At 38.9% G+C, this 23,002-nt stretch overlaps 1 protein-coding gene across 3 annotated transcripts in view; it reads left to right on the top strand.

Moving 5' to 3' along the window:
* GALNTL6 (polypeptide N-acetylgalactosaminyltransferase like 6) overlaps positions 1-23,002 on the top strand; it is a 1,047,269-nt gene that overhangs the window by 927,375 nt on the left and 96,892 nt on the right. For all 3 annotated transcript variants that reach the window (XM_084760044.1, XM_084760046.1, XM_084760045.1), the window contains one exon: positions 11,682-11,799. In XM_084760044.1, coding sequence (XP_084616170.1) covers positions 11,682-11,799 — 118 coding nt within the window. The remainder of the gene's footprint in view (positions 1-11,681; positions 11,800-23,002) is intronic.

Below are 23,002 nucleotides of genomic sequence, written 5' to 3'. Positions count from 1 at the left end.
GCTCAAACTAAGGCACCAGCCAAGGACAATACAGACAGTAAACCTTAAACCCCTACCCAGATCTAGCCAATGGACAGAACACTCTCCACAGTAGAGTGGAGAGTGGGATATTACTTTCTCATATACTCTGGAGCCATTTTGATTATGCTGCAATTTGGCTTTTTTGGCCCTTTGTTCTCTGCCTCCTGACCTCTTGTTTCCTGGCTCTTTCCTCACCCTTCCCGCTCACCTCACATGGCCCAGTCCAGTCTGCTGTTCATGTCCATTCTGGAGGCAGATGTCTCTGCCTCTGTCTGTGTTCTTTCTTATATCTGTAATTTAAAAAAAAAACTGAACCCCTTAGGAACAGCCATGACCTCCATTTTATTTCTTTTTTTATTCCCTACCTAAGCATCTACAAATCCTTTAAATCTTTATGCAGAATTTTATACAGCTGTACTTTTTATAGAAGGACGGATTCTGCAGAAAAATAATAATATGTGTCAGATAACCTGGACATCCTCTCTACTTCCTCCTAACCTGTGTGGTCCACTTGTACGATGAAGTTCATGTGATAACTCAAGGCACCAATATCAAATGTCCCAACACACAAGGTGGGAGCTCTTGGTCTTCCATAAGCCACAGAGCATCCTAAGTCCTCCGAGTCCTACTTGTTGGTTGTAGCAATTGTAGTTCCAGAGATTCAAAAATGGAGATACAGACTCCACCTCTCAATGGGGAGAGAGTTTAAGCACTTGGGAACGTGTTTCACAACTGCCTTAGAACTGGGGTGAGACAGAGGTAGAAACAGACAGCAGAGCATCTGCATTCTGCACTCTCTTTTCTGACCTAATTAGTTAAATTAAACCATTTTAGATAGACTTCATCTGAGGGGACTGTGGAGCAGGGAGGGGCAAGGACGACAAGATGATGTTCTATCCAACTGCTTTAAAAATCACAGGCTTTGTGGGTGATAATGCTTTTCCATACTTCATTTTTGTTTTGTTTTGGTTTGGTTTGTTTTGGTTTGGTTTGGTTTGGTTGTAGCTGTTCTTGTCGGGATAGAGACCTCAGATGTAGTTTAGCTTGTCCTCAAAAATCTCAATCCTCCTGTCTTAGCTTCATAAGTGCTGGAATTAGAGGGATGTACCACCACATCTTTCTCTCTGGTTTGTTCTTAAGGAATTTGAGGCCATCAAACAGATGTATCATGTGAATTTACTGAAAACTAAAAAGTTGATAAGAGGTATTAAAAATTTAGGCTACATTTAGTAAATTCCAGCTTGATGTAAAATGCCATCAAATGAGGCAAAATTTTCTTTTGAGTTGCAATCAGCACTAGAGAGAAAAGGCATATTTTGTATTCCGCACTAAGATAAAGGGGCAGCATTTTCATAAGAAGAAACTGTCAGATGTTTATTAAATAAATGAACCGTAAAACAAGCTTCCCTGTCATTCACCCATGCTTAGATTTTAATAACTAGCGTTTAACCTGTGAATGGAGAGTTATATTTGCATCCAAGAAGAAAGGCTCCCCATTCTGCACTTGGGATTTTTAGCTTCTGGAAAGTCTCCAATTACTGAGGAAATAAGTAATTTGCTCTGTCATTTCACACCATTACTGTGTCCCATTTGATGTCAGCACTGATGGGAGTGAGAAGAACATAGACTAGGCAAAAAGAACACAAAGGAGGAAGGGCCCCCTCGCTGGGAGAAGGAGAGTTTGAGGGAGTACCAGACCCTGCCAGATTAGAAAGAGATGCAGTAGAGGAGCCACAAGGTGCTTTGCATTCACCAGCATGCTCTAATGACCTGAGGGATCCCTCTGCTTCAAATATGGGCTTCAGGATGGGATGAGCATCCTGCTAAAGACAAATGACATTGGAGATACAACAGATTTGGGCAAGTCCTTCACTGTCTTGATAACAATGCAATCCCACTAGTGTATGATGTAAGGGGAGCAGGAGACCTTTGCTAAGAGCACACTGGCATTCAGAAAGTGAGCTAGTGCTCTGCCAGCACCATCCAGGCCTCTATAAAGGTCAGTAAGTATAGTGTGAGCACATTTTTTTTCATTAAAAAAGAAGGGGAAAATTGGGGTATTGGGAGATGAGCAAGAAGACAATGGAGATACTCCAGATGATTCAGTATCAGTCGTGTCTAGACCAGTGGACTGAGTCTCAGCCCCAAAGGTGTTGTATGAATAGCAGCCCTTGTGAATGCTGAGCCTGAACATCATGGCTTTGGAGATCAAGGGAAAATGGGCTTCAAGGTACTGTGCACCTGGCCCCCAGGTCAACCATTCTCAGGAAGTGGCCATTAGGGACTGACTTTACAAAATGTCTACTGCTAACAGAACAGCCTAGGGGAAGTGTGAGACAGAAACAGGCCCAATAATGAAGTGACTTCCTGATCTAGAAATTAAAGCATACCCAGACTTACTCCTACTTGAACAGGAAGCAACCCAGGGAACTCTAAGAAGAGCAGGGAGGAAGGAAAATGAGGCTCGGTTTCAGGCATAAAATCCCAAAGATTTCTGTGTCTTATTTTCACTGTAACATGACTTTCCAGGATTGTTCCATTTAAACCACAGGAAGGAGTCAAAAAACAATCACCAAGTGGTCTCTGTCACTTTATCTAATGCGAAGCATGAGCAAACTCTGTGGTCACTTAAAAATTAGAAATTAAGGCAACAGGATCATCCAGGCCTGTGGGTCCTCAGGAAGAGCCAGGTTAGAACCCAACTAGCCTTTCTCCCACCTACCTGGAACACAGCCAGCAGAGAAACATCCAGGCCTGAAAGTCCCCACGAACACTCAGTCAGCAGACGTGAGCAGTCTGCTGATGCCTGAGCTCCACTATCAGGTCCAAGCCTCTGCCTGCCTCCCCGAGGAGTTCTGTCAGCATCAGGACCATCCAGCCAATGCCAGGGTCAACCAGGTCAACATTAGTACACAATCAACCAGAGCCCAACTATTGTACTACAGCTAGCAATGGATACCCTGACACAGCTGAAGCAAAGAAGATGACCTTAAATCTAACCTTATAAAGATCTAACCTTAAAAGAGTATATGAATAAATCCCTTAAAGAATTATTGGAAAATTCAATCAAACAGGTGAATGAAATGAATAAATCCTTAATGAAATACAGGAAAATACAATTAAAGAAGTGAAGAAAATTAATAAACCTATCAATACGTTAAAATGGAAATAGAAGCTATAAACAAAATACAAACTGAGGCAATCTGGGAGATGGAAAACTTAGGGAAGAGAAACTACAGACACATGCATAACCAACAAAATACAAGAGATGGAACAAAGAATCTCAGGTGTAGATGATGCAATTGAAGAAATTGATACATTGACCAAAGAAAATGTTAAATCTAACAAAGATCAAACCTAAGAATAATAGGAATAGAAGGTAAAGACTCCCAGATCCAAGGCACAGAAAATATTTTCAACAAAATCATAGAGGAAAACTTCTCCAACCTAGAAAAAGAGATGCCTATAAACAAATAGGAAGCTTACAAAACACCAAATAGATTGGACCAAAAGAGAAAAACCTTCTGCCATATAATAAATGTATACACTAAATGTACAAATCATGGAAAGATATTAACAGCTGCAAGGGAAAAACCAAGTCACATATAAAAGCAAGCATATCAGAATTACATCTGACTCCTCAACAGAGATTCTAAAAGCTAGAAGAGTCAGAGCAGATATCATACAGACACTAAACGACGACAGATGTCAGCCCTAACTACTATACCCAGTAAAACTTTCATCACCATAGATGGAAAAAACTAGATATTATATGACAAAAACAAATTCAAATAATATCTATCTACAAATCCAGTCCTATAGAAGATACTAGAAGGAAAATTCCAACCCAAGATGGCTAACTACACACAGGAAAACAAAGGAAATAAATAATCCCACATCATCAAAACCAAAAGAAGAGAAGAACACACACATAGGCTCTATCACCAACAATATCAAAATAATATAAATTAACAATCATTAGTCATTGATATCTCTCAACATCAGTGTACTCAATTCTCCCAATAAAAAGACACAGGCTAACAGAATGGACACGAAAACAGGACACATCATTCTGCTGCATAAAAGAAATGCACCTCAACAACAAAGATAGGCATTATGTCAGAGTAAAGGGATGGAAAAAGTTTTTCTGAGCAAACAGACCTAAGAAGTGAGCTGGAGTACCCAGTCTAGTATCTAATAAAATAGACTTTCAACCAAAATTAATCAAAAGAGATGGGAAAGGATACTTCATATGCATCAAAGGAAAAATCCACCAAGATGATGTCTGAATTCTGAACATCTATACCACAAATGAAAGGGCATCCACATTCATGAAAGGGACATTACTAAAGCGTAAATCACACATTGCACCCCACACATTAATAATGTGAGACTTCAGCACCCCACTCTTACCAATAGACAGAGAAGTGAGACAGAAACTAAACAGAGAAACAGGAAAACTAACAGAGGTCATGAATCAAATGGACCTAACAGATATCTACAGAACATTTCACCCAAACACAAAAGAATATATATTCTTCTCAGCACCCACGGAATCTTCCCAAAATTGTCCATATACTTGGTCACAGAGCAAGACTCAACAGATATAAGAAAACTGAAATAACACCTTGTATCTTATTAGACCACCTTGGGCTAAAGCTAGATTTCAAAAACAACAGAAACAAAAGAAAATGTACAAACTCATGGAAACTGAACAACGGTCTACTCAATGACCATTGGATCAGGAAAGAAATAAAGAAATAAATTAAAGCCTTTCTAGAATTCAATGAAATGAAGTCACAACATACCCAAACTTATGAGACTCAATGGAAGCGGTGCTAAGGGGAAAGTTCATAGCACTGAGTGCTTTCATAACAAACAAACAAACAAAACAAACAAAACTGGAGAGTTCTCATACCAGCAATTTAAAAGAACACCTAAGAGCTCTAGAACACCTAAAAGCTCTAGAACAAAAAGAAGCAGACACACCCAAGAGGAGTAGACAGCAGAAAATAATCAAACTCAGGGCTGAAATCAATAACTTAGAAACAAAAAAAACAACACAAAGAATCAATGAAACCAAGAGCTGATTCTTTGAGAAAATCAACAAGCAAAACAAACCCCTAGCCAAACTAACTAAAAGGCAGAAAGCAGAATCCAAATTAACAAAATCAGAAAGGAAAGGGGAACATAACAAAAGACACAGTGGAAATCCAGAGAATCGTTATGTCTTACTTCAAATGCCTGTATTCAACAAAATTGGGAAAGGTAAAGGAAATGGATGATTTTCTTGATATATTTCATTTACCAAAGTTAAATTAAGAGATCTAGCCAACGGATAGAACGTTCTCCACAGTTATATAAAGACTGACTCTGACATGAACTCTGGTGCCCCATATTTGACTACTTCCCCTTGGTGGGGAGGCCTGGTGGCACTCAGAGAAAGAATAAGCAGGCTATTAGGATGAGACTTGATAGGCTGTGAACATATAGTGGGGGAGGAGATCCCCCTTGGTCATAGACCTAGGGGAGAGGAATAGGGTGAAAGTAGGAGGGAGGGAGAAATGGGAGGATACAAGTGATGGAATAAAAATTGAGATGTAATCTGAATAAGTTAATAAAAATTTCAAAAAAAATCAAGTAAACACTTTAAATAGTCTTATAACCCCTAAGGAAATAGAAGTAGTCATTAAAAGTCTCCCAGGGCCAGATAGTTTTAGCACAGAATTCTATCAGACTTCAAAGAAAAGCTAATACTAATAATCCTCAAACTATTCAAAAATAGAAACAGAAGGAACATTGCCAAATTCATGCAATGAAGCCACAGTCACCTTGATATCTTAACCACACAAAGACTCAACAAAAAACAAAATAAAAGAAAATTTCAGACCAATTTCTCTCATGAACATTGACACAAAAATAACCAATAAAATATGAGCAAACTGAATCCAAGAACACATTAATACATCATCCACCATGATCAACTAGATTTCATCCCAGGGATGCAAGGATGGTTCAACACACAAAAAGTCATCAATGTAATCCACTATATAAACAAACTGGAAAAAAGTCACATGTACACCTTATTAGATGCTGGGAAAGCTTTTGACAAAATCCAATACCCTCTTCATGATAAAAGTCTTAGAAGGATCAGGGATACAAGGCCCATACGTAAGCATAATAAAGGCAATATACAGCTAGCCAACAGCCAACATCAAATCCAATGGAGAGAAACTCAAAGCAATTCCACTAAAATCAGAGCCAAGACAAGGCTGCTCACTTTCTCCATATCTCTTCAATACAGTATTTGAAGTCCTAGCTAGAGCAATGAGACAACTAAAGGAGATCAAAGGAATACAAATGGGAAAGAAGAAGTCAAAGTATCCCTATTTGCAGATGATATAATAGTATATATAAGCAACCCCTAAAATTCTACCAGAGAACTCTTACAGCTGATAAACACCTTCAGTGAAGTGGCTAGATAAAAAATTAACTCTAAAAATCAGTATCCTTCCTATATACAAATGACAAATGGGCCGAGAAATAAAATAGGGAAACAATACCCCTCACAATAGCCACACACAAAAATTATAAGGTATCTTGGAGTAACTCTAACCAAGCAAGTGAAAAAACTATATGAGAAGAGCTTGATATTCTCTGAATAAAGAAATTAAAGAAGATATGAGAAGATGGAAAGATATCCCATGCTCATAGATCACTAGGAATAACACAGTGAAAATGGCCATCTTACCAAAATCAATCTATAGATTCAATGCAATTCCCATCAAAATACCAACACCATTCTTTACAGACCCTGAAAGAACAATCCTCAACTTAGTATGGAAAAACAAAAAACCCAGAACAGATAAGACCATCCTATACTATACAAGAACTTCTGGAGGAATCTCTCTCCCTGATCTCAAAGTACTACAGAGCAACCCTGCTTGTGCCACACTAGTCAATATTGGAAAACCAAGATACCTACACAAACAAGTCAGGCTGAGAAAGCACCATGCAAGGCATGAATAAAGGGAGCCACTATTAAGTGGAATCATTACTGTTGCCATCTCCCATCAGGTTCTATCAAATGCAAAATTCGAGAAACCTGAGACATTTGTCTAGTTAATCAGCTCACTTCTGAAGTTCACCCTTTACTTGATAAATCAAGGAATCACTTACTGTTAGGATCCAACCCAAGTAACCAGTGACTCTCAGACAGAAGAAGGAGGACGAGGAGGAGGAGGAGGAGGAGGAGGAGGAGGAGGGAAGAAGAAGAAGAAGAAGAAGAAGAAGAAGAAGAAGAAGAAGAAGAAGAAGAAGAAGAAGAAGAAGAAGAAGAAAAGAGAGAGAGAACATCTGTTTGATGTGCTTTTAGTATTAATGTAGACGATTGTTCTTTTTCTGAAAAAAGGTATGAAGAAAGAAAACAGCATGTGTGTGTGTGTGTGTGTGTGTGTGTGTGCATGTGCGCACGCGCGCGCGTGTGTGTGTGTGTGTGTGTGTGTGTGTGTGTGTGTGTGTGTGTGTGTTGTAAATGGCCATCTACATTGCCTCCTAGTGGTAGAAGCAAGAAGTATCATGATGCTAAGACAGTAACCCCTTGGTGCCTGGACTTGCCCTGAGCCCAGAACTACACGTCCTGGTTACTTGATCAGCTGACTCCAGGCACAACCATGAGAATCCGTCATTAAACGTCCTCACTTATACTGTCCTTTTCCATTACCATGATATCCAGGCAATTTCTCCCTTGACGCAGCCATTGAAACTGTTCAATGAAAGCACAGATTTCTGTGACCACCATTACATTTTCCCACTGTTTTCACATCTTGATCTTTTAGAAGATGTCTTTTTCTCAACTCAGACTTATTTCACTTTTTGCCCAGGGAAGTGATCGCCTCCTTGCATAACATAAGAGAAATACTATTCTTTTGTTCTCCTTTTAAACCTCATTTCACTGGACAAAGTTCAGTTACTCAAAATAATCTGAAATCATCTTTCTCAAAATCTTAAGATGTGATTTATCGCTTAAAAGCCCTTTTGGAATTTTAAAGATAATTTGCTCCACAGCTGAATTCTTGTTGAAATAATAACTATTACTTTTTTATTGTAAACATTGTAAGTCCTGGATCAACTAAAAATTTCTGGCTGTGTGATTGAAAATCATATTGGCTGCCTTTTTGTTGATTGACTTGGCTTGATTGAGTCCTGTGGGAAACTGTCACTTCATTTCTGATCAAATTCACATTTCAACCCACATGTCCAGAAATTTCACTCTATCCACTGAAATGGACGAGAACGGAAAACACATTTATTTCCTAGGAGGCTAAACTGACATTCTCTTCACATTACTGAACCTAAATTTTAATTGTTAGCATATCTTTAAACATTTTTCTCAAATATTTATTTTTCAGTATTTTGTATGCTTTCAATTTTCTATTCCAAAAGGCTACTTGGCATGAGTTTTAAAAAAATCATATTCTATGTGCCTGAAAATTTGAGGAGGTTTAAAAAAAATCCTAGAGAAAGCATGTTCAATTAAAACTCTCCCATTTTTCTAAATGTATGAAGTGCAGACTCAATTTATGAAATAGGAAATAGTAGTTAGTTTGGCAACCCTTTAGACTGCTGTGAAGGCTACAGGATGAAGACAGAAAATGGTCTAGATTAAAAGAGAAAACAAGCCACATGCTTTGAAATGTGCATTTACAAATGAGAACACAGTGTTTTGTCACTGCTACTAAATAAATAATTGTGTCAGTAAACTTTTACGTGATAGCCTCACTAATTTAAAAGTGAACTGAATTTAAAGCATAAAAAACTGCTGTAGAGAACGGAAGCTTTTCAACCATATGTAAAAAAAGAAAAAAAGAAAAAAAAGAAAGCATATTTATTGCATGGCTCAATAGCGTTGGTTTGAAATAGAAAATTGACTTCCATTAAGTATGCAGAAAAGTCACATATTTCTATGGCCTGAAAACTAAAGAATCTTCACGGCCATGTTAATTTTAGAAGTCATCCCAGTGATGACAAATGTCTTTAATTGCAAAGCTCTGGGAGAGATTTATGATATTGTGAGCAGTGCTTGTAAGCAGCATCCATGTGTCACACGGACAGAGAGGCACAAGGCGTGCCCACAGTGTGTTCCCATCCCTAGGGAAACAAAACAGATAGGAGGTTTGGAAGAAAGCAAGCAGGAAGTAGTTAAACCGATGAGAAAATGTGAGAAATGGGACCACCAGGGAGTTCTAAAACACCAGTTTTACTTACAGTGAAAACCAGAGTGGAAGAAAATGCAGAAAATAGTTGACTGCTTGTGTCCATTTTTCTTGGAAGAAGATAGGGTGAGACACTGAACACGTTACTATTTAGTAAAGCAGGATGTACCTATCTCCTCCCTCCTTTTGTCTTCAGTGGAACGTTGCCTGGAACTGACTCTCTCAGGTGTGAAGTCCAATCCACACACTCAGGCCTACAGACAAATCACAATGCTAGATTTTCCCCTGGAAGTACTAAAATGCAACAGAATACAAAAAACGGGGCTCCTACTGTTATTTCATGTGTCATGTGTTTGTGTGTACATATTTCATGTGTAATTTATGTATGCATATATTCTTTATGATGAAACTTTATTATTATTATTTAAATGCTTTTCAAGGCATAATCACTTTAAAATATGAGCATTACAACCTGGAGTGCACAGCATGTAGTGAAATGTATAACAAAGTACAAAACCTAGACAAAGAGAAATGGAAAGCCACTACTAAAAACTTCAATTAATCAAAAGAAGACAAAGGAAAGGAAAAGAAACGCACTCGACATGAGCAGAAAAAAAAAATGGAAGAATATATGTTTAAATGTAACAACATCAATCATGGTGTTTTTTAATGAAAAGATCTAAATAATCCAATTAAAATATGTGTATATGTGTCACTTATTTTTTAAAACCCACCTTTACAGGGAGACAGAAAGGAGTCTCCATTACAACGCTGAGGGCAACCATGAACTGACCCTTCTGCCTCCACCTCCCATGTGCTGTTTTAAAGATAGCAACGGGAAACCAGCCCCAGGCTTTATGCACACTGCAGCATCACTGTCCCTACTAAGCTGCATCAACAACCCAGAAACCCACATTAAGTATGAAAGCATAAATGGTTAAAAAAAATTTTAAAGACACAAACGGTTATAAATACTACAGTTGGAGAACACAAGGAAATGAGAGTTGTTATTATAATGACACAGAATAGATGATAGAGCAAAGAATATCACCAGAATAATAAAAAGCATTTCCTAGCTATAATGAGGCAATTCATCAAATGTACAAAAATTCTAAATATCTCTGTTCTATTAGCAGGGCCACAAAAAAAAAACACAATGTAAAAAAAATGGGTAGAACAGCAAGAACAAACAAATATAGAATTGTCCTCATAAATTACAATACTCTCAATAACTGATATGTCCATTTGGATTTAATTTATAGACAGATTAACCTAAAATATACTATTCAAACTTTTTGTAAGATCATTTTTAAACAAGATGCCTGCAGCAAAACTATTTGCAGATAAATACTTAATTTCAGAATGTTTTTCTCTAATAAACTGAGTTTGAGATTCTCTAAATCTCAAAACTGTTAGTGACTTGTAACCCCACCCTGAAAAAGTTTAGGTTACAACTGTGGTGCTATATTCACTGTGAACTTACACCCAGTAAATGTTATGCTCTTGACTTGTTCCAGCTACAATTATAACTCTACTTTGAAATGTTAGGTGCGGAAAATAGGGGTGGGAACAGACTGCAGAAGATGGAAATAAAGTAAAAGGCATCTGATTCTAAAAATTAAATTTCTAATAAAATGTAAGTGTTACATGATACTTTATACACCCTGTGAACCTTCCTGGGGAGGGTAGATACATCGTTTTTTCTAGATTTTTGATCTTGCCAATTATACAAAATCTATCCCCTCAAAAATATTTCTCCTAGAGCTAAAGAGATGGATCAGCAGTTCAGAGCCCATGTAATTCTTCGAGAAGACCAACATTCACTTCTCAGAATCCTGTCAGAGTGACAACTGTGATTCCAGCACCTCTGATGGCCTCTTCGGAACTCCACAGACACCTATGCTCAAGGGCAAATACCCATATGCAGACACACATGCACATATTCAGCATTTTGTTTTAAGATCTTATTTTACTCCATTCTATGTCATAGAGGAAATAGGGCATGAGTTATTCATAGTAGATAGATGATGAGCAAATACATGTAAGAGATTAAATCAAAGACATTGCCTATTACATTTTCGCCACCGTTCTGATGGTGAAAGTGCTCTCTCAAGAAAAAGCCATGAAACTGAGTAACATTTTCCAATGTATTAGTCACTACTGTTGATGTATTTCTATCTGGTGATAAGCAGGTGGCCACGTGTGATTCTTAAGGACTTTTGCTTTGTCAGACTCAGACTGCAAAGTTTAATATTCACATAACTTCTTTTACCACAGCCACTTCATAGGAAATGCAGTAAGAATTCTACATTTACTTATAGATAAGCATACTGAAAAAAAATGACACTGTTTGACCACTAAACTAGATCATGAGTTTTAAAGCAAAAATACTACTACCTTGCATGTTCATAACCCTTGAAATGTTGTTTTTCTTGTGTCTCACAGGTCTCCTGTTATGGCCGGAGGTCTCTTTGCAGTGGATCGAAAGTGGTTTTGGGAACTGGGTGGCTATGACCCTGGCTTAGAGATCTGGGGAGGAGAACAGTATGAAATCTCTTTTAAGGTAAGACACCCAGACTGTCCTCACCCCATATTTACAGACAATTCTGATCAAATGTGTTACTTTGCCTTGTGGTCTGTGTGGTGTGTTGGAGCTATGCCTCCCAAGGGAACTTTTAGAAGAGAAGCAACCTCCTTCCCATGTTATAGAGAGACAAAGCTCTGCCACATGCAAAGAGAACCAGTCACACTCCTATTTAAGCATGAACATGCCTTTATGAACTCTACAGACCTGTATCTGCTACTCCCCTGGCAAAGACATTTGTCCTGGAGTGCTTACAGCATAAAGAATAGAAAAGTGAAGATGGCATTGGGAGACAGAAATCGAGTTGGTCCAGGTTTGCCTCTCATGTTCGAACAAAAGAGAAGCAACTGAGATTTTTGCCCTAACTGGTTATTCCAAAACTCCATGAACTGAAAATAAATCTAATTTTAAAATATCAATGACAAATTAAGGAGTATGTTTTTATATGTGTTTTGTTTAATTTTTTTAAATTTTTGAGACAAAGTCTTAAGCATAGTCAGGCTGGTCCAAAACTATATAACCCAGACTGGCCTAAAACCCATTGTAATCCCCCTGTCTCAACCACAACTGTGCTTAGGATTTCAGGTGTAAGCAGGCTAGGACTTTAGGTGTGAGCAATTAGCCACAAGTGAGTCTTGTGCTTTTTTTTTTTAATCTAGAATTACCCATGTCTCTACTTGCCTTAGTGATCAATTCTCAATAAAATGCTATGTTTTATCACACACATGTATATACATCCTATACACATACATATGTATGATTCAGTTTTAAATTCATCATATATAAATGATAAACTATAACATATGAAAAGAGAGTTAAGCAAAATAAACTGTATGAGAACTCATACTCCAAATTGCCACTATGATTTTGAAATTCAGTCTTATAAAGAAAAGAAAAACTCCTTTCCTTCATCTTAACCATTGTTTGTATAGAAGCAATGGCTGACTCTTGTGACATCGCCATGCAGAAACCTCTGACTTAGTCAGCCTTTGGTGACGACTTCCATTACAAAGTCCAACCAGTGTGTGTTGCAAAAAGAAAGTTCACCATGGATATAAGTAGAGTCAAACATAAGAATCCAGCGGCAATTTCTAGAATTTCTGAAGAATGATTACAAACTGATCATTTTTAGTTTTTTAAAATTTTATAATTTATTCACATTACATCCTGATTGTTACCCCTATCACTTTCGTCATCCTATTCCCACCCTCCTTCCCTCCCTCTTCCCTCTTCCTCTCCACTAGTCCTCTGACAGGGCTGCCTCCTCCCCTACCATCTGACCACAGCCTATAAGGTTTGTTTGGGATAGCCTGCATCCTCTTCCTCTGTGGGCCTGCAAGGTGTGATCAAATCACAGGCACCAGAGTCCATGTCAGAGGTAGTCCCTGTTTCCTTACTAGGGGATCCCCATGGAGAATGAGCTCTCCACTGGCTATATCTGAACAAGGGTCTAAGGTTCTCTGATTGCATTGCCCTTGGTTGGTGCATCAGTTTGTGCAGGCCCCCCTGGGTCCAGATTTGTTGGCTTTGATGGTCTCCTTGTGGAGCTCCTCACCCCTCTGGGTCCAGTGCTCTGCCCAGAGTTCGGCTGTGAGTCTTAGCATCTGTTTTGATCCCCTGCTTGGTGGAGTCTCTCTATGTTGGGCTAATATCCACTTGTAAGTGAATATATATCAATCTGATTTTGATGAGACTGTAATAATAAATATTAACAGAACATTATACTTCCCTCAAGGAGTTGCAGAATAAATATGCTCAAAAGAAACATAGCTATAATTGCAGGTTTGGGGATCTAGAATTTTCCCTCTTATCTTTAAATGCCATTTACTAAATTGGTGCATTTTTTTACCCATTTGAACATATAATTTTGCATCTATGATTTTTTTTTTACCATTGAAGATGCATTGTTTTAAACTATTGGGTTTGCCAGTATCTTTGAGTCCTTCTGTTAGAGCAGCGGTTATAAGTCTGTTGTGGTAGATATGCAGAAGTTAATGCAGCAGTAATAATTACACAGTAGGATAACCACATCCTTAGTGCTATAAGACAAATGCTGAACTGAACACATTTCTATTGGCTGACTTAAAAAAAATAACCTTAAAAGGTGAATCTTATTATACTATTGTGCAGATGGAGAAACTAAGGCTTAGAAGTTTTTTTTTTAAGATTCATTTTCTTTAGGGCTTAAAGAGTAAATATAGAGTATACTATCTATGATTTGTTTAAGATTAAATAATTATCCATTACCACTTAGGGATTAAGATACTCAACTTCAGGTTTATGGCCAAGACTACAACAAGCAGGAAACGGCTTAACACTTAGTTAAAGGAGACTAGTCCCAGTTTAAATACTTGGTCCCCAGTTGGTGGAGTTATCTGGAAAGGATTGGGCTGTGAGGCCTTGTTGGAGGAGGTGTGGAAGTTTTGAAGTCTCAAGAAGCCCACACCACTCCAGTTGCCTCTCTGCCTTGTGCTTGTGGATTCCATGTAAAGTCTCTGCTGTTGCGGAGCCGTGTCTGCCTGCCTAGCTCCCCACTGTGATGGCCATGGACTCAGCCCTCTGGAACTATAAGCCTCAATTTAAACGCTGCCTTGTACAAACTGCCTTGGTCACGGTGTTTCATCACAGGGATAGAAAGTTAATTAAGACAACATCCAATCCTTAGCCACCCACATTCTCAGGTTAACTGTCAGGCTTTTGGCCCCTGCCTAGTGGGTTCTCCCATAATTGCAGCTGGCAACCTGAAATTGCCTGGCACATATATAAGTTAGATGCAATGGCATCTATCTGTAATCCCAGAACTCCTATGGTGAGATAGGAGGTGAAGACAAGAATACTGCCTAGAAGCTTGCAGTCTGTCTAGCTTACAGTAAATATATAGATAAAAAAACATTGTAAGATAGAACATTGTATTTGATCATGGCATTTAAAAAACAAAACCAAACACTGCATTGTTGTATTTATTATTTTTACCAGACTTGAAAGAATACATTTTTTTTCATAGTTCAAGAAAATTTCCATGATATTCTCTTAACTTGTGAATGCCTGAAGTTTACAATATTGAGAGAATTTCTATTAAGCAAGAGATAGCTGGCTTTGAGTATTGGGCTGGCTGATAAGCAAAACTGCTAGTGAAAATCTGAAGAGTCTGTGGATTGTACACTTGAATTCTAAATCACAAAGGTGCTTTTTTAGGCAAACGTAACTTTCATCTCATCTCAGTGTCACTTGTACCTATCACATCCCTGCTGGATGACCCAGGATTTTATTACCCTATTTCCTATTTTCCAGTTGTCTGTCACTGTATAGGATATAATTGGAATGCAGCCCTGTCGTCTTTGTCTAAAAACCATGGCAACCACATGGTAAGTTCAGGACTGAACTGCCCTGGGTTGTTCGGTTGGAATGATGGATTCTTTGGTGACAGTTATGTCTTAGCAGGGTTCCATTCCAGACACGTCTCTTCGTTCTTCTTGATACTGTTTGCTGACCTTAGGGTTCCTGTCCCTCACTGTTAGCATTGATGAGATAGACAAACTCAATCAGGATCTTAGGCAGACTATGCATTGAAGCAAAAATCTGTGCAAAAGTAATCAAAGGCATTATGCACAAATAGGTCTAGAAATCACAATAAAAAGAAAAGTCACAAACATCTGATTTTTTTAAAGATACATCCTATAAGTTGTGATTAATCTTCAGTACAAAGCATTATGAGGTTCAAACTGATCAGTATTTAATATAAGTGAAAAAAGGTGATTGGTTGGAGCTCACTAGTGGCATTTTACACCTTAATATAGAAATTGCTCTAAGTTGCAATTTAAACATTAGCCTTTAAAATTCTTCTGCAAGTAGTCATTATCAGACACCTATGCTGTATGTTCACTCTTCAAAGAATTACTTCACAAATGTTTCTAAAACTTTACAAACAAAAATATTTCCTGAAAATCCTGTCTCAGGAAGGACCAGGTTTTTGGTCAAACATAATACCCTTAATACCTTTCCTTAATTTTTCTAAAAAGACGCCTCTGGCACATGAGTAGATTTTATGTTAGGCTATAAAAGCCAGACCTTATAACTTCTAGAAGTTTTCTGAGGAAAATATATGATCTTTTGCATTGTGCTCAGCATCCACATCTTTTCACATGTATCTGGACCCCTGTGATGCTCAGAATCATCCAGCTGTCTTTTTTTAATTTTATTAATTTATTCAGATTACCCTATTTCCCTCCCCTAGGTCTATGACCGAGGAGGGCCTCCTTCCCCACTATATGGTCATAGACTATCAAGTCTCATCTTGGTGGCCTGCTTATTCTTTCTTTGAATGCCACCAGGACTCCCCACCAAGGGGAATTGGTCAAATATGGGGCATCAGAGTTTATGTCAAAGTCAGTCCCCCCCCCCCCACATAACTGTGGAGAATGTCCTGTCCATTGGCTAGATCAGAGTAGGAGTTTTATGTTTACTACTTGTATTGTCCTTGGTTAGTGCCATAGTTTGAGCATACCCCCGTGGGCCTCAATCCACCCTTCACAATGTTCTTCTTGTAGGTTTCTAGGACTCTCTGTATCCTTCTATTTCCCCATTCTCCTATAGGCCTTAAGTTCAACAATTAATAAATGGGACCTCATGAAGCTGAGAGGCTTCTGTAAGGCACTGTCAACAGAACAAAATGACAGCCTACAGACTGGGAAAAGATTTTCACCAACCCTACATATGACAAAGGTCTAATATCCAAAATATATAAAGAACTCAAGAAATTAAACACCACCAAAACAAATAACCCAATTAAGAAATGGGGCTCAGAACTAAACAGGATTCTCAACAGAGAAATATCGAATGGCTGAGAAACACTTAAAAAAATGCTTAACATCTTTAGTCATCAGAGAAATGCAAATCAAAACGATTCCAAGATTCCATCTTACACCCATCAGAATGGCTAAGATCAAAAATTCAAGCGACACCACATGCCGGTGAGGATGTGGAGAAAGAAGAACACTCTTTCATTGCTGGTGGGAATGAAAACTTGTATAGCCACTTTTGAAATCTATCTGGCACTTTCTCAGAAAACTGGGAATGGGGCTTTCTCAAAACCCAGCTATTCTACTCTTTGGAATATACCCAGAAAATGTTCCACCACACAACAAGGACATATGCTCAACCATGTTCATAGCAGCCTTGTTCATAATAGCCAGAACCTGGAAACAGCCCAAATGCCCCTCAGTGAAAGAATGGATAAAGAAATGGTGGTACATTTACACTATGGAATACTACTTAGCTATTAAAAACAAGGAAATCCCAAAATTTGTGGACAAATGGATGGAACTAGAAATGATCATACTGAGTGAGATAACTATTTCTTATTTTGATTTCTACTGCTGTGATAGAACACCATGACCAAAGGCAACTTCGAGAAGAAAGGGTTTATTTTGTCTTACACTTCTAAATAACAGTTCCTCACTGAGGGAAATTTGGTCCAGAACCTGGAAGCAGGAACTGAAACAGAGACCGTGGAGGAATGCTGCTTACTGACTTGCTTTACGTGGCTTGCTCAGTTTATTTCCTTCTCTGCTCATGACTCAGTGGTGTCACTGCTCACAGTGAGCTCAGCAATTCTATCAATTGGTAATCAATAAAATTCCCCATGTTACACATGCCTGCTTGTTTACAGGCAATCTGCTGTAGGCATTTTCTCAGTTGAGGGACTTATTCCAATTTGACTCTAGTTTGTATCAAGTTGACAAAAAAACTAAAAAGGACACAAGTATTCAGGAGGCTGGGATGGGTGAATTATGAGTTCTACACTAGTCTGAGCAACATTGTAAAATTCTAGTTAAAAAAACAAATAGATCTTTTTAAAAAAGAATAGATATATATAGATAGACAGATAAATGGATAGTAGATAGACAGAGATAGATAGATAGATAGATAGATAGATAGATAGATAGATAGATAGATAGATAGAAAACCAGTTATGGTAGCACACACATTTAATGCTAATACTTGGAAGGCAAAAGCAGGTAGATAGAGCTCTGTGAGTTCAGAGTCAGCCAAGGCTACATAGTGAAACCTGCCTCAAAATTTTTTATCAAATTTAAGATAAGATAGTATATAAAGTGCTATATGAAAAAAAGGAGGAAGAACCAAGGGAAGAAAAAGGGTCTTCGCTCTAAACTAAAATGTTTCAAGACAGCTCAGGAAGCAGCTGAGTTTGGAAATGACAAAATGCTGATACTTGGGTACTTAAGCAAGCTGTCAAAATAACAACAGAATAAACAATAGCAGCAGTACAACAGAACAGATAAATAAAACCTGCTACGGCTGAAATGAAGATCACTAGACAAAACAAAAAAAGAAACTAGATATTCTTCAAACATCTAGGCATGTATAGAGAGAGGTGGAGAAAGGGGGAATGAAATTAGATTAAAAACAAAAAAAATTAAATTTAATATCAAAATTATATTTGCCTTAGGAAAAACACTGAAATTAAAATACCGTATGTCAGAATACAGAAATCACCACTAATGCAGCATTCAGAAGAAAACCAAGATTCTGGAGCGTTTATGTTTCTGTAAAAAGACAGGGTAGCCTTCTGGGAGGATGCAGGGGTGACTCTTGCTTAGACTCCTAGTCACAGGGGTCATGGACACTGAAGAGGACAGGACTCCTAGTGGAGGAAAGTGAACACCAATCCCCACAGAAAAATACTGACCCAAATTTACCCTCCCTACAAGATGTGCAGGAATAGAGATAGAGCAGAGATTGAGGGAATGTCTGGCCCAACCTGAGTCTCATCCCATGGGAAAGAACCAACCCCTGGCACTATTAACAACACTCTTCTATGCTACCAGGCAGGAGCCTAGCATAGCATATGTCCATAGCATAGTGTAGCTGAAAGGCTACACCCAGCAACAGATCCACACAGATGCAAAGCCTCACATGCAGATATTGAGCAATGCATAAGGAGTCCTGTGGAAAAGTGGGGAGATGGGTAGAAGGACATGAAGGTGACAGGAGCTCCACAGGAAGACCAACAGAGCCAACTAACCAGGGCCCAGAGGGGTTTGCAGAGATAGAAGCACCAACCAAGGACCATGCATAGACGGGACCTAGGCCCCCTACACAGATGTAGCAGAAGGGCAGCTCAGGCTTCCTATGAGTGCCCTAGTAAGGGGAGCAGGGGCAGTCTCTGACATGGACTCTGCTGCCTGCTTTTCTATTACACCCCTCTGGTGAGAATGCCTCACCAGGCCACAGGGGAAGGAAGAGTCATGATTCGACTTGCTGAGCTGGGGTTGGTGGGTAAGGGGAGCCTCCCTTTTTCTGAGAAATAGGGGAGGGAGGAAGACAGAGGAAGGCTGGGAGGAGAGGAGGGAGGAGACGGTGATCTGAATGTCAAGTGAAAAAAATAAATAAATTTTTAAAATTAAAAAAAATAGAAGTAAGAAAGTTAAAAAACCAAATCAAATTAAAAATTAAATAAGCCAAATAAAATAAGGACAGAGATGAATAAGCACAGAAAGAAGTTAATAATTTTGAAAACAAAAAGCTAATGGTGCAAGAGACAAAAGCAAGTAATTAATAAGAGAAATAATTATAGAAATGAGTAAAATAATTGAGTGTGGTAATTAACCATGAAAACACAAAATACAAATGTAAAAAAAGATAATAAAAGAAAAGTAATTTTAAGAAAATGTAAATACATGTAAGATGGTACTGTGGTTCTATGCAAATAAAATTAATATAAGCAAGATGAATGTTTGTCAAGAATAGTCTAGGTACACTTTATCAGAATTCCCTGCTAAAGATCTTACAGCCAAATATCCCACCAACTCTGTCCTCATTTGGAGGGTAAATTAAGAAAAAAATCTGGGAAGTTCCCTCAGGTTGCTGACAGAATCTAATTCTGCAGCTATGGACTGAGAGCACTGTAAGATGACCATGCTCAGCTCCTTCCAGCCATGTTCAGCTTCTTTTGGCGATGTTCAGCTCCCCCAGGCCATGCTCAGCTCCCTCAGGCCATGCTCAGCTCCCTCGGGCCATGCTCAGTTCCATCCAGCCATGCTCAGCTCCCTCGGGCCATGCTCAGTTCCATCCAGCCATGCTCAGCTCCCTCGGGCCATGCTCATCTCCCCCAGGCCATGCTCAGCTCCCCCAGGCCATGCTCAGCTCCATCCAGCCATGCTCAGCTCCCCCAGGCCATGCTCAGCTCCATCCAGCCATGCTCAGCTCCATCCAGCCATGCTCAGCTCCCCCAGGCCATGCTCAGCTCCATCCAGCCATGCTCATCTCCCCCAGGCCATGCTCAGCTCCATCCTGCCATGCTCAGCTCCATCCCGCCATGCTCAGCTCCATCCAGCCATGCTCATCTCCCCCAGGCCATGCTCAGCTCCATCCTGCCATGCTCAGCTCCCCCAGGCCATGCTCAGCTCCATCCTGCCATGCTCAGCTCCATCCCGCCATGCTCAGCTCCATCCAGCCATGCTCAGCTCCCCCAGGCCATGCTCAGCTCCATCCAGCCATGCTCAGCTCCATCCAGCCATGCTCAGCTCCATCCAGCCATGCTCAGCTCCCCCAGGCCATGCTCAGCTCCATCCTGCCATGCTCAGCTCCATCCAGCCATGCTCAGCTCCATCCAGCCATGCTCAGCCCCGTCTGGCTATGCTCAGCTCCCCCAGGTCATGGTCAACTCTTCCCAGCCATATGCAGGTCCTTCAGGCCACACAGTCCTTGTCAGGTGTCTTCCTCTGAAGCCTCTTCCAACATGCCAGCTTCTTGCTTCCAGACTATAAGTGAAATTTCTCTCATACTTCAAAATCTCCAGATCTCTTCTTTCAGGAAGAACCAACTCATGGCTCATTTGTGAGGATCCCACTCCCCTCAATAGGATAATTCCCCTATTTATTAACTCTTGGCTTCTAAATACCCCCTTTGCTTTCTTTATAAGTATCATCCAAATATAAACTCCATCACACACCCAATGAGAGGAGATTATACAAAGACCTCTTTGCCTGAGGTAGGAATCTAAAGACCATCTTAGAATTCTTTATGCTGCACTGACCACGACTCTGAAAATAACGATCAAATCATCAGAAAGCTAACTTCTCCAAAAATATAATGCCAGCCTCCTTGGTTTGTTTAGAAATTTTTTTCTAAACCATTAATGAACACATAGTCATACAAGTGTTTTTTAGGTTTTTTCACTTGAAATTTTGTGAGGCTTTTTAAAAATCAAGACATCTTTTTTACTTTTTATTAATTTATTCATATTACGTCTCAATTGTTATCCCATCCCTTGTATTCTCCCATTCCTCCCTCCCACTTTCATTCTATTCCCCTCCCCTATGTCTGTGACTGAGGGGGACCTCCTCCTCTTCTATATGATCATAGGTATCAAGTCTCTTCCTCTGAGTGCCACCAGGCCTCCCCAGCAAGGGGATATGGTCAAATATGGGGCACCAGAGTTCGTGTGAAAGTCAGTTTTAAGACTAGGTTTCATTACATAGCCCAGGCTGAGCCACCACCATGTTTACAATCAATATGGTGGTGGTGTGTTGTGGTAGTACTTCTTGTTGTTGTTGTTGTTGTTGTTGTTGTTGTTGTTGTTGTTTGTTGTTGTTGTTTTGTATGAACTAATCTAGAATTTTTAAATATCTGTTATTCAAGGTTTAAAAAAAGTTCTGTTATCTACCTAAACTGTAATCGGAAGTATAGCCTTAAATGAATATGAAATAAAGGAACAAAGAACGTTAAATAAAAAGAATTAGACAATTTTGTTGTACTAATAGGGAACAATATGAAAAACCTATTGGGAAAAATCTAAAAAGTATGGAGCAAAAATGTACGAAAATAAAAATAGGAAGATAAATATTATTTATATTTTAATTGTTATGTACATACATATATATAACATACAACTAGTATACAAGTAATTACATATATATATATATACATATATACAAATATATATGTAATTACAAAGATGTTGCTAATGTCACAGGTTTATATTCATAAACGCATTCCTAAACCCAGTTGATGTTCTGAAAGTCAGCAGTAGTGAAAGATGTTGAGAGTAATACAGTCAACAAGAATGAAGAGACCCCCCCCCTCTACCTTATAGAACAGTGTGAATAAATACAGATTAAAGATGAATTAGTGAATAAATAAGAAAAAGAATGTTGCTGGCATTAGTTAAGTGATAAAAGAAAATCAGCTAGTATTTAAAGCAGGAGACCCAAAGTAGAGAACTGCTCTATTTGACTGCAAGATGCTTTTTACCTAGAGGGAGAAGGTGGAAGAGGCTGTGTTCTTCTCCCTCTGTCCATTTGTGTCCTGCCAGACCAATAGTTGGCATAGAAGGGCTTTGTATGAAATGACCAGAGGGGCTTAAAAACACGTCGGAATCTGCACCGATGAATGAACACATGTGTAGACAGATCCCAATATTAAAAAAAAAGAAAAAAAAAGCTCCAGATCAGGTAGAGATCCAAGGTCTCCACAGGCCCAATCTTTGAAGCTACTGAGGAAATTCTGGTCTACCAGGAAACTCTTGAGAAAATAAAATCTATATTCTTCTCAACGCTTTCCACTGGCCAGGACCCCAGAGTGCCTCATTTTACTTGGTTACGTACTCCAGCAGCTTCCAATTCCCCCACATCTGTTATCACCACTGCACTGTCTTCGATATGTGTTCCATGCGGCACCAAACACACATTATTAGAAAAACAAAAAATAATAATAATGTACAAGTGTCCCAAACAGAAGAGATTCCTAGGTCCCTAGGTCCCTGTCCTCACATTTTTCCTCACCTTTCCCAACTTCTTAAACCTTCCATTCCCCATACACTGGAAAAAAAAAAAAAAGACAAAGAAGAAAAAGAAAACCTACAGTTTTAATTAACAAGCATTTTCAGGCTTTCTCCATAGTTTCTTGAAAATACGAAATCCCCCAAGTTTTGCACAGTCCTAAAATAATTTGCCTCTCTAGAAAAGCCCTCTCACCTGAAGGCATGGCCCATAGGATGTCATGATGACATTTTGTACAAATGGTTGTGTTAGAAATAAACTTAGTCTTATAAAAAAAAAAGTGCTCATTAGAACGCCTGTTTATGCCAGAGATGATTCTATATACAGAATTTTATATAGCTTCTCATTGCGTTTATGGGACAACTAGATTAGACACTTCT

The sequence above is a fragment of the Acomys minous genome, assembly GCF_964271855.1.
Source record: "Acomys minous genome assembly, chromosome: 15".
Taxonomy (NCBI): Eukaryota; Metazoa; Chordata; class Mammalia; order Rodentia; family Muridae; genus Acomys; species Acomys minous.
This window is presented reverse-complemented; position numbering and strand designations above follow the sequence as displayed.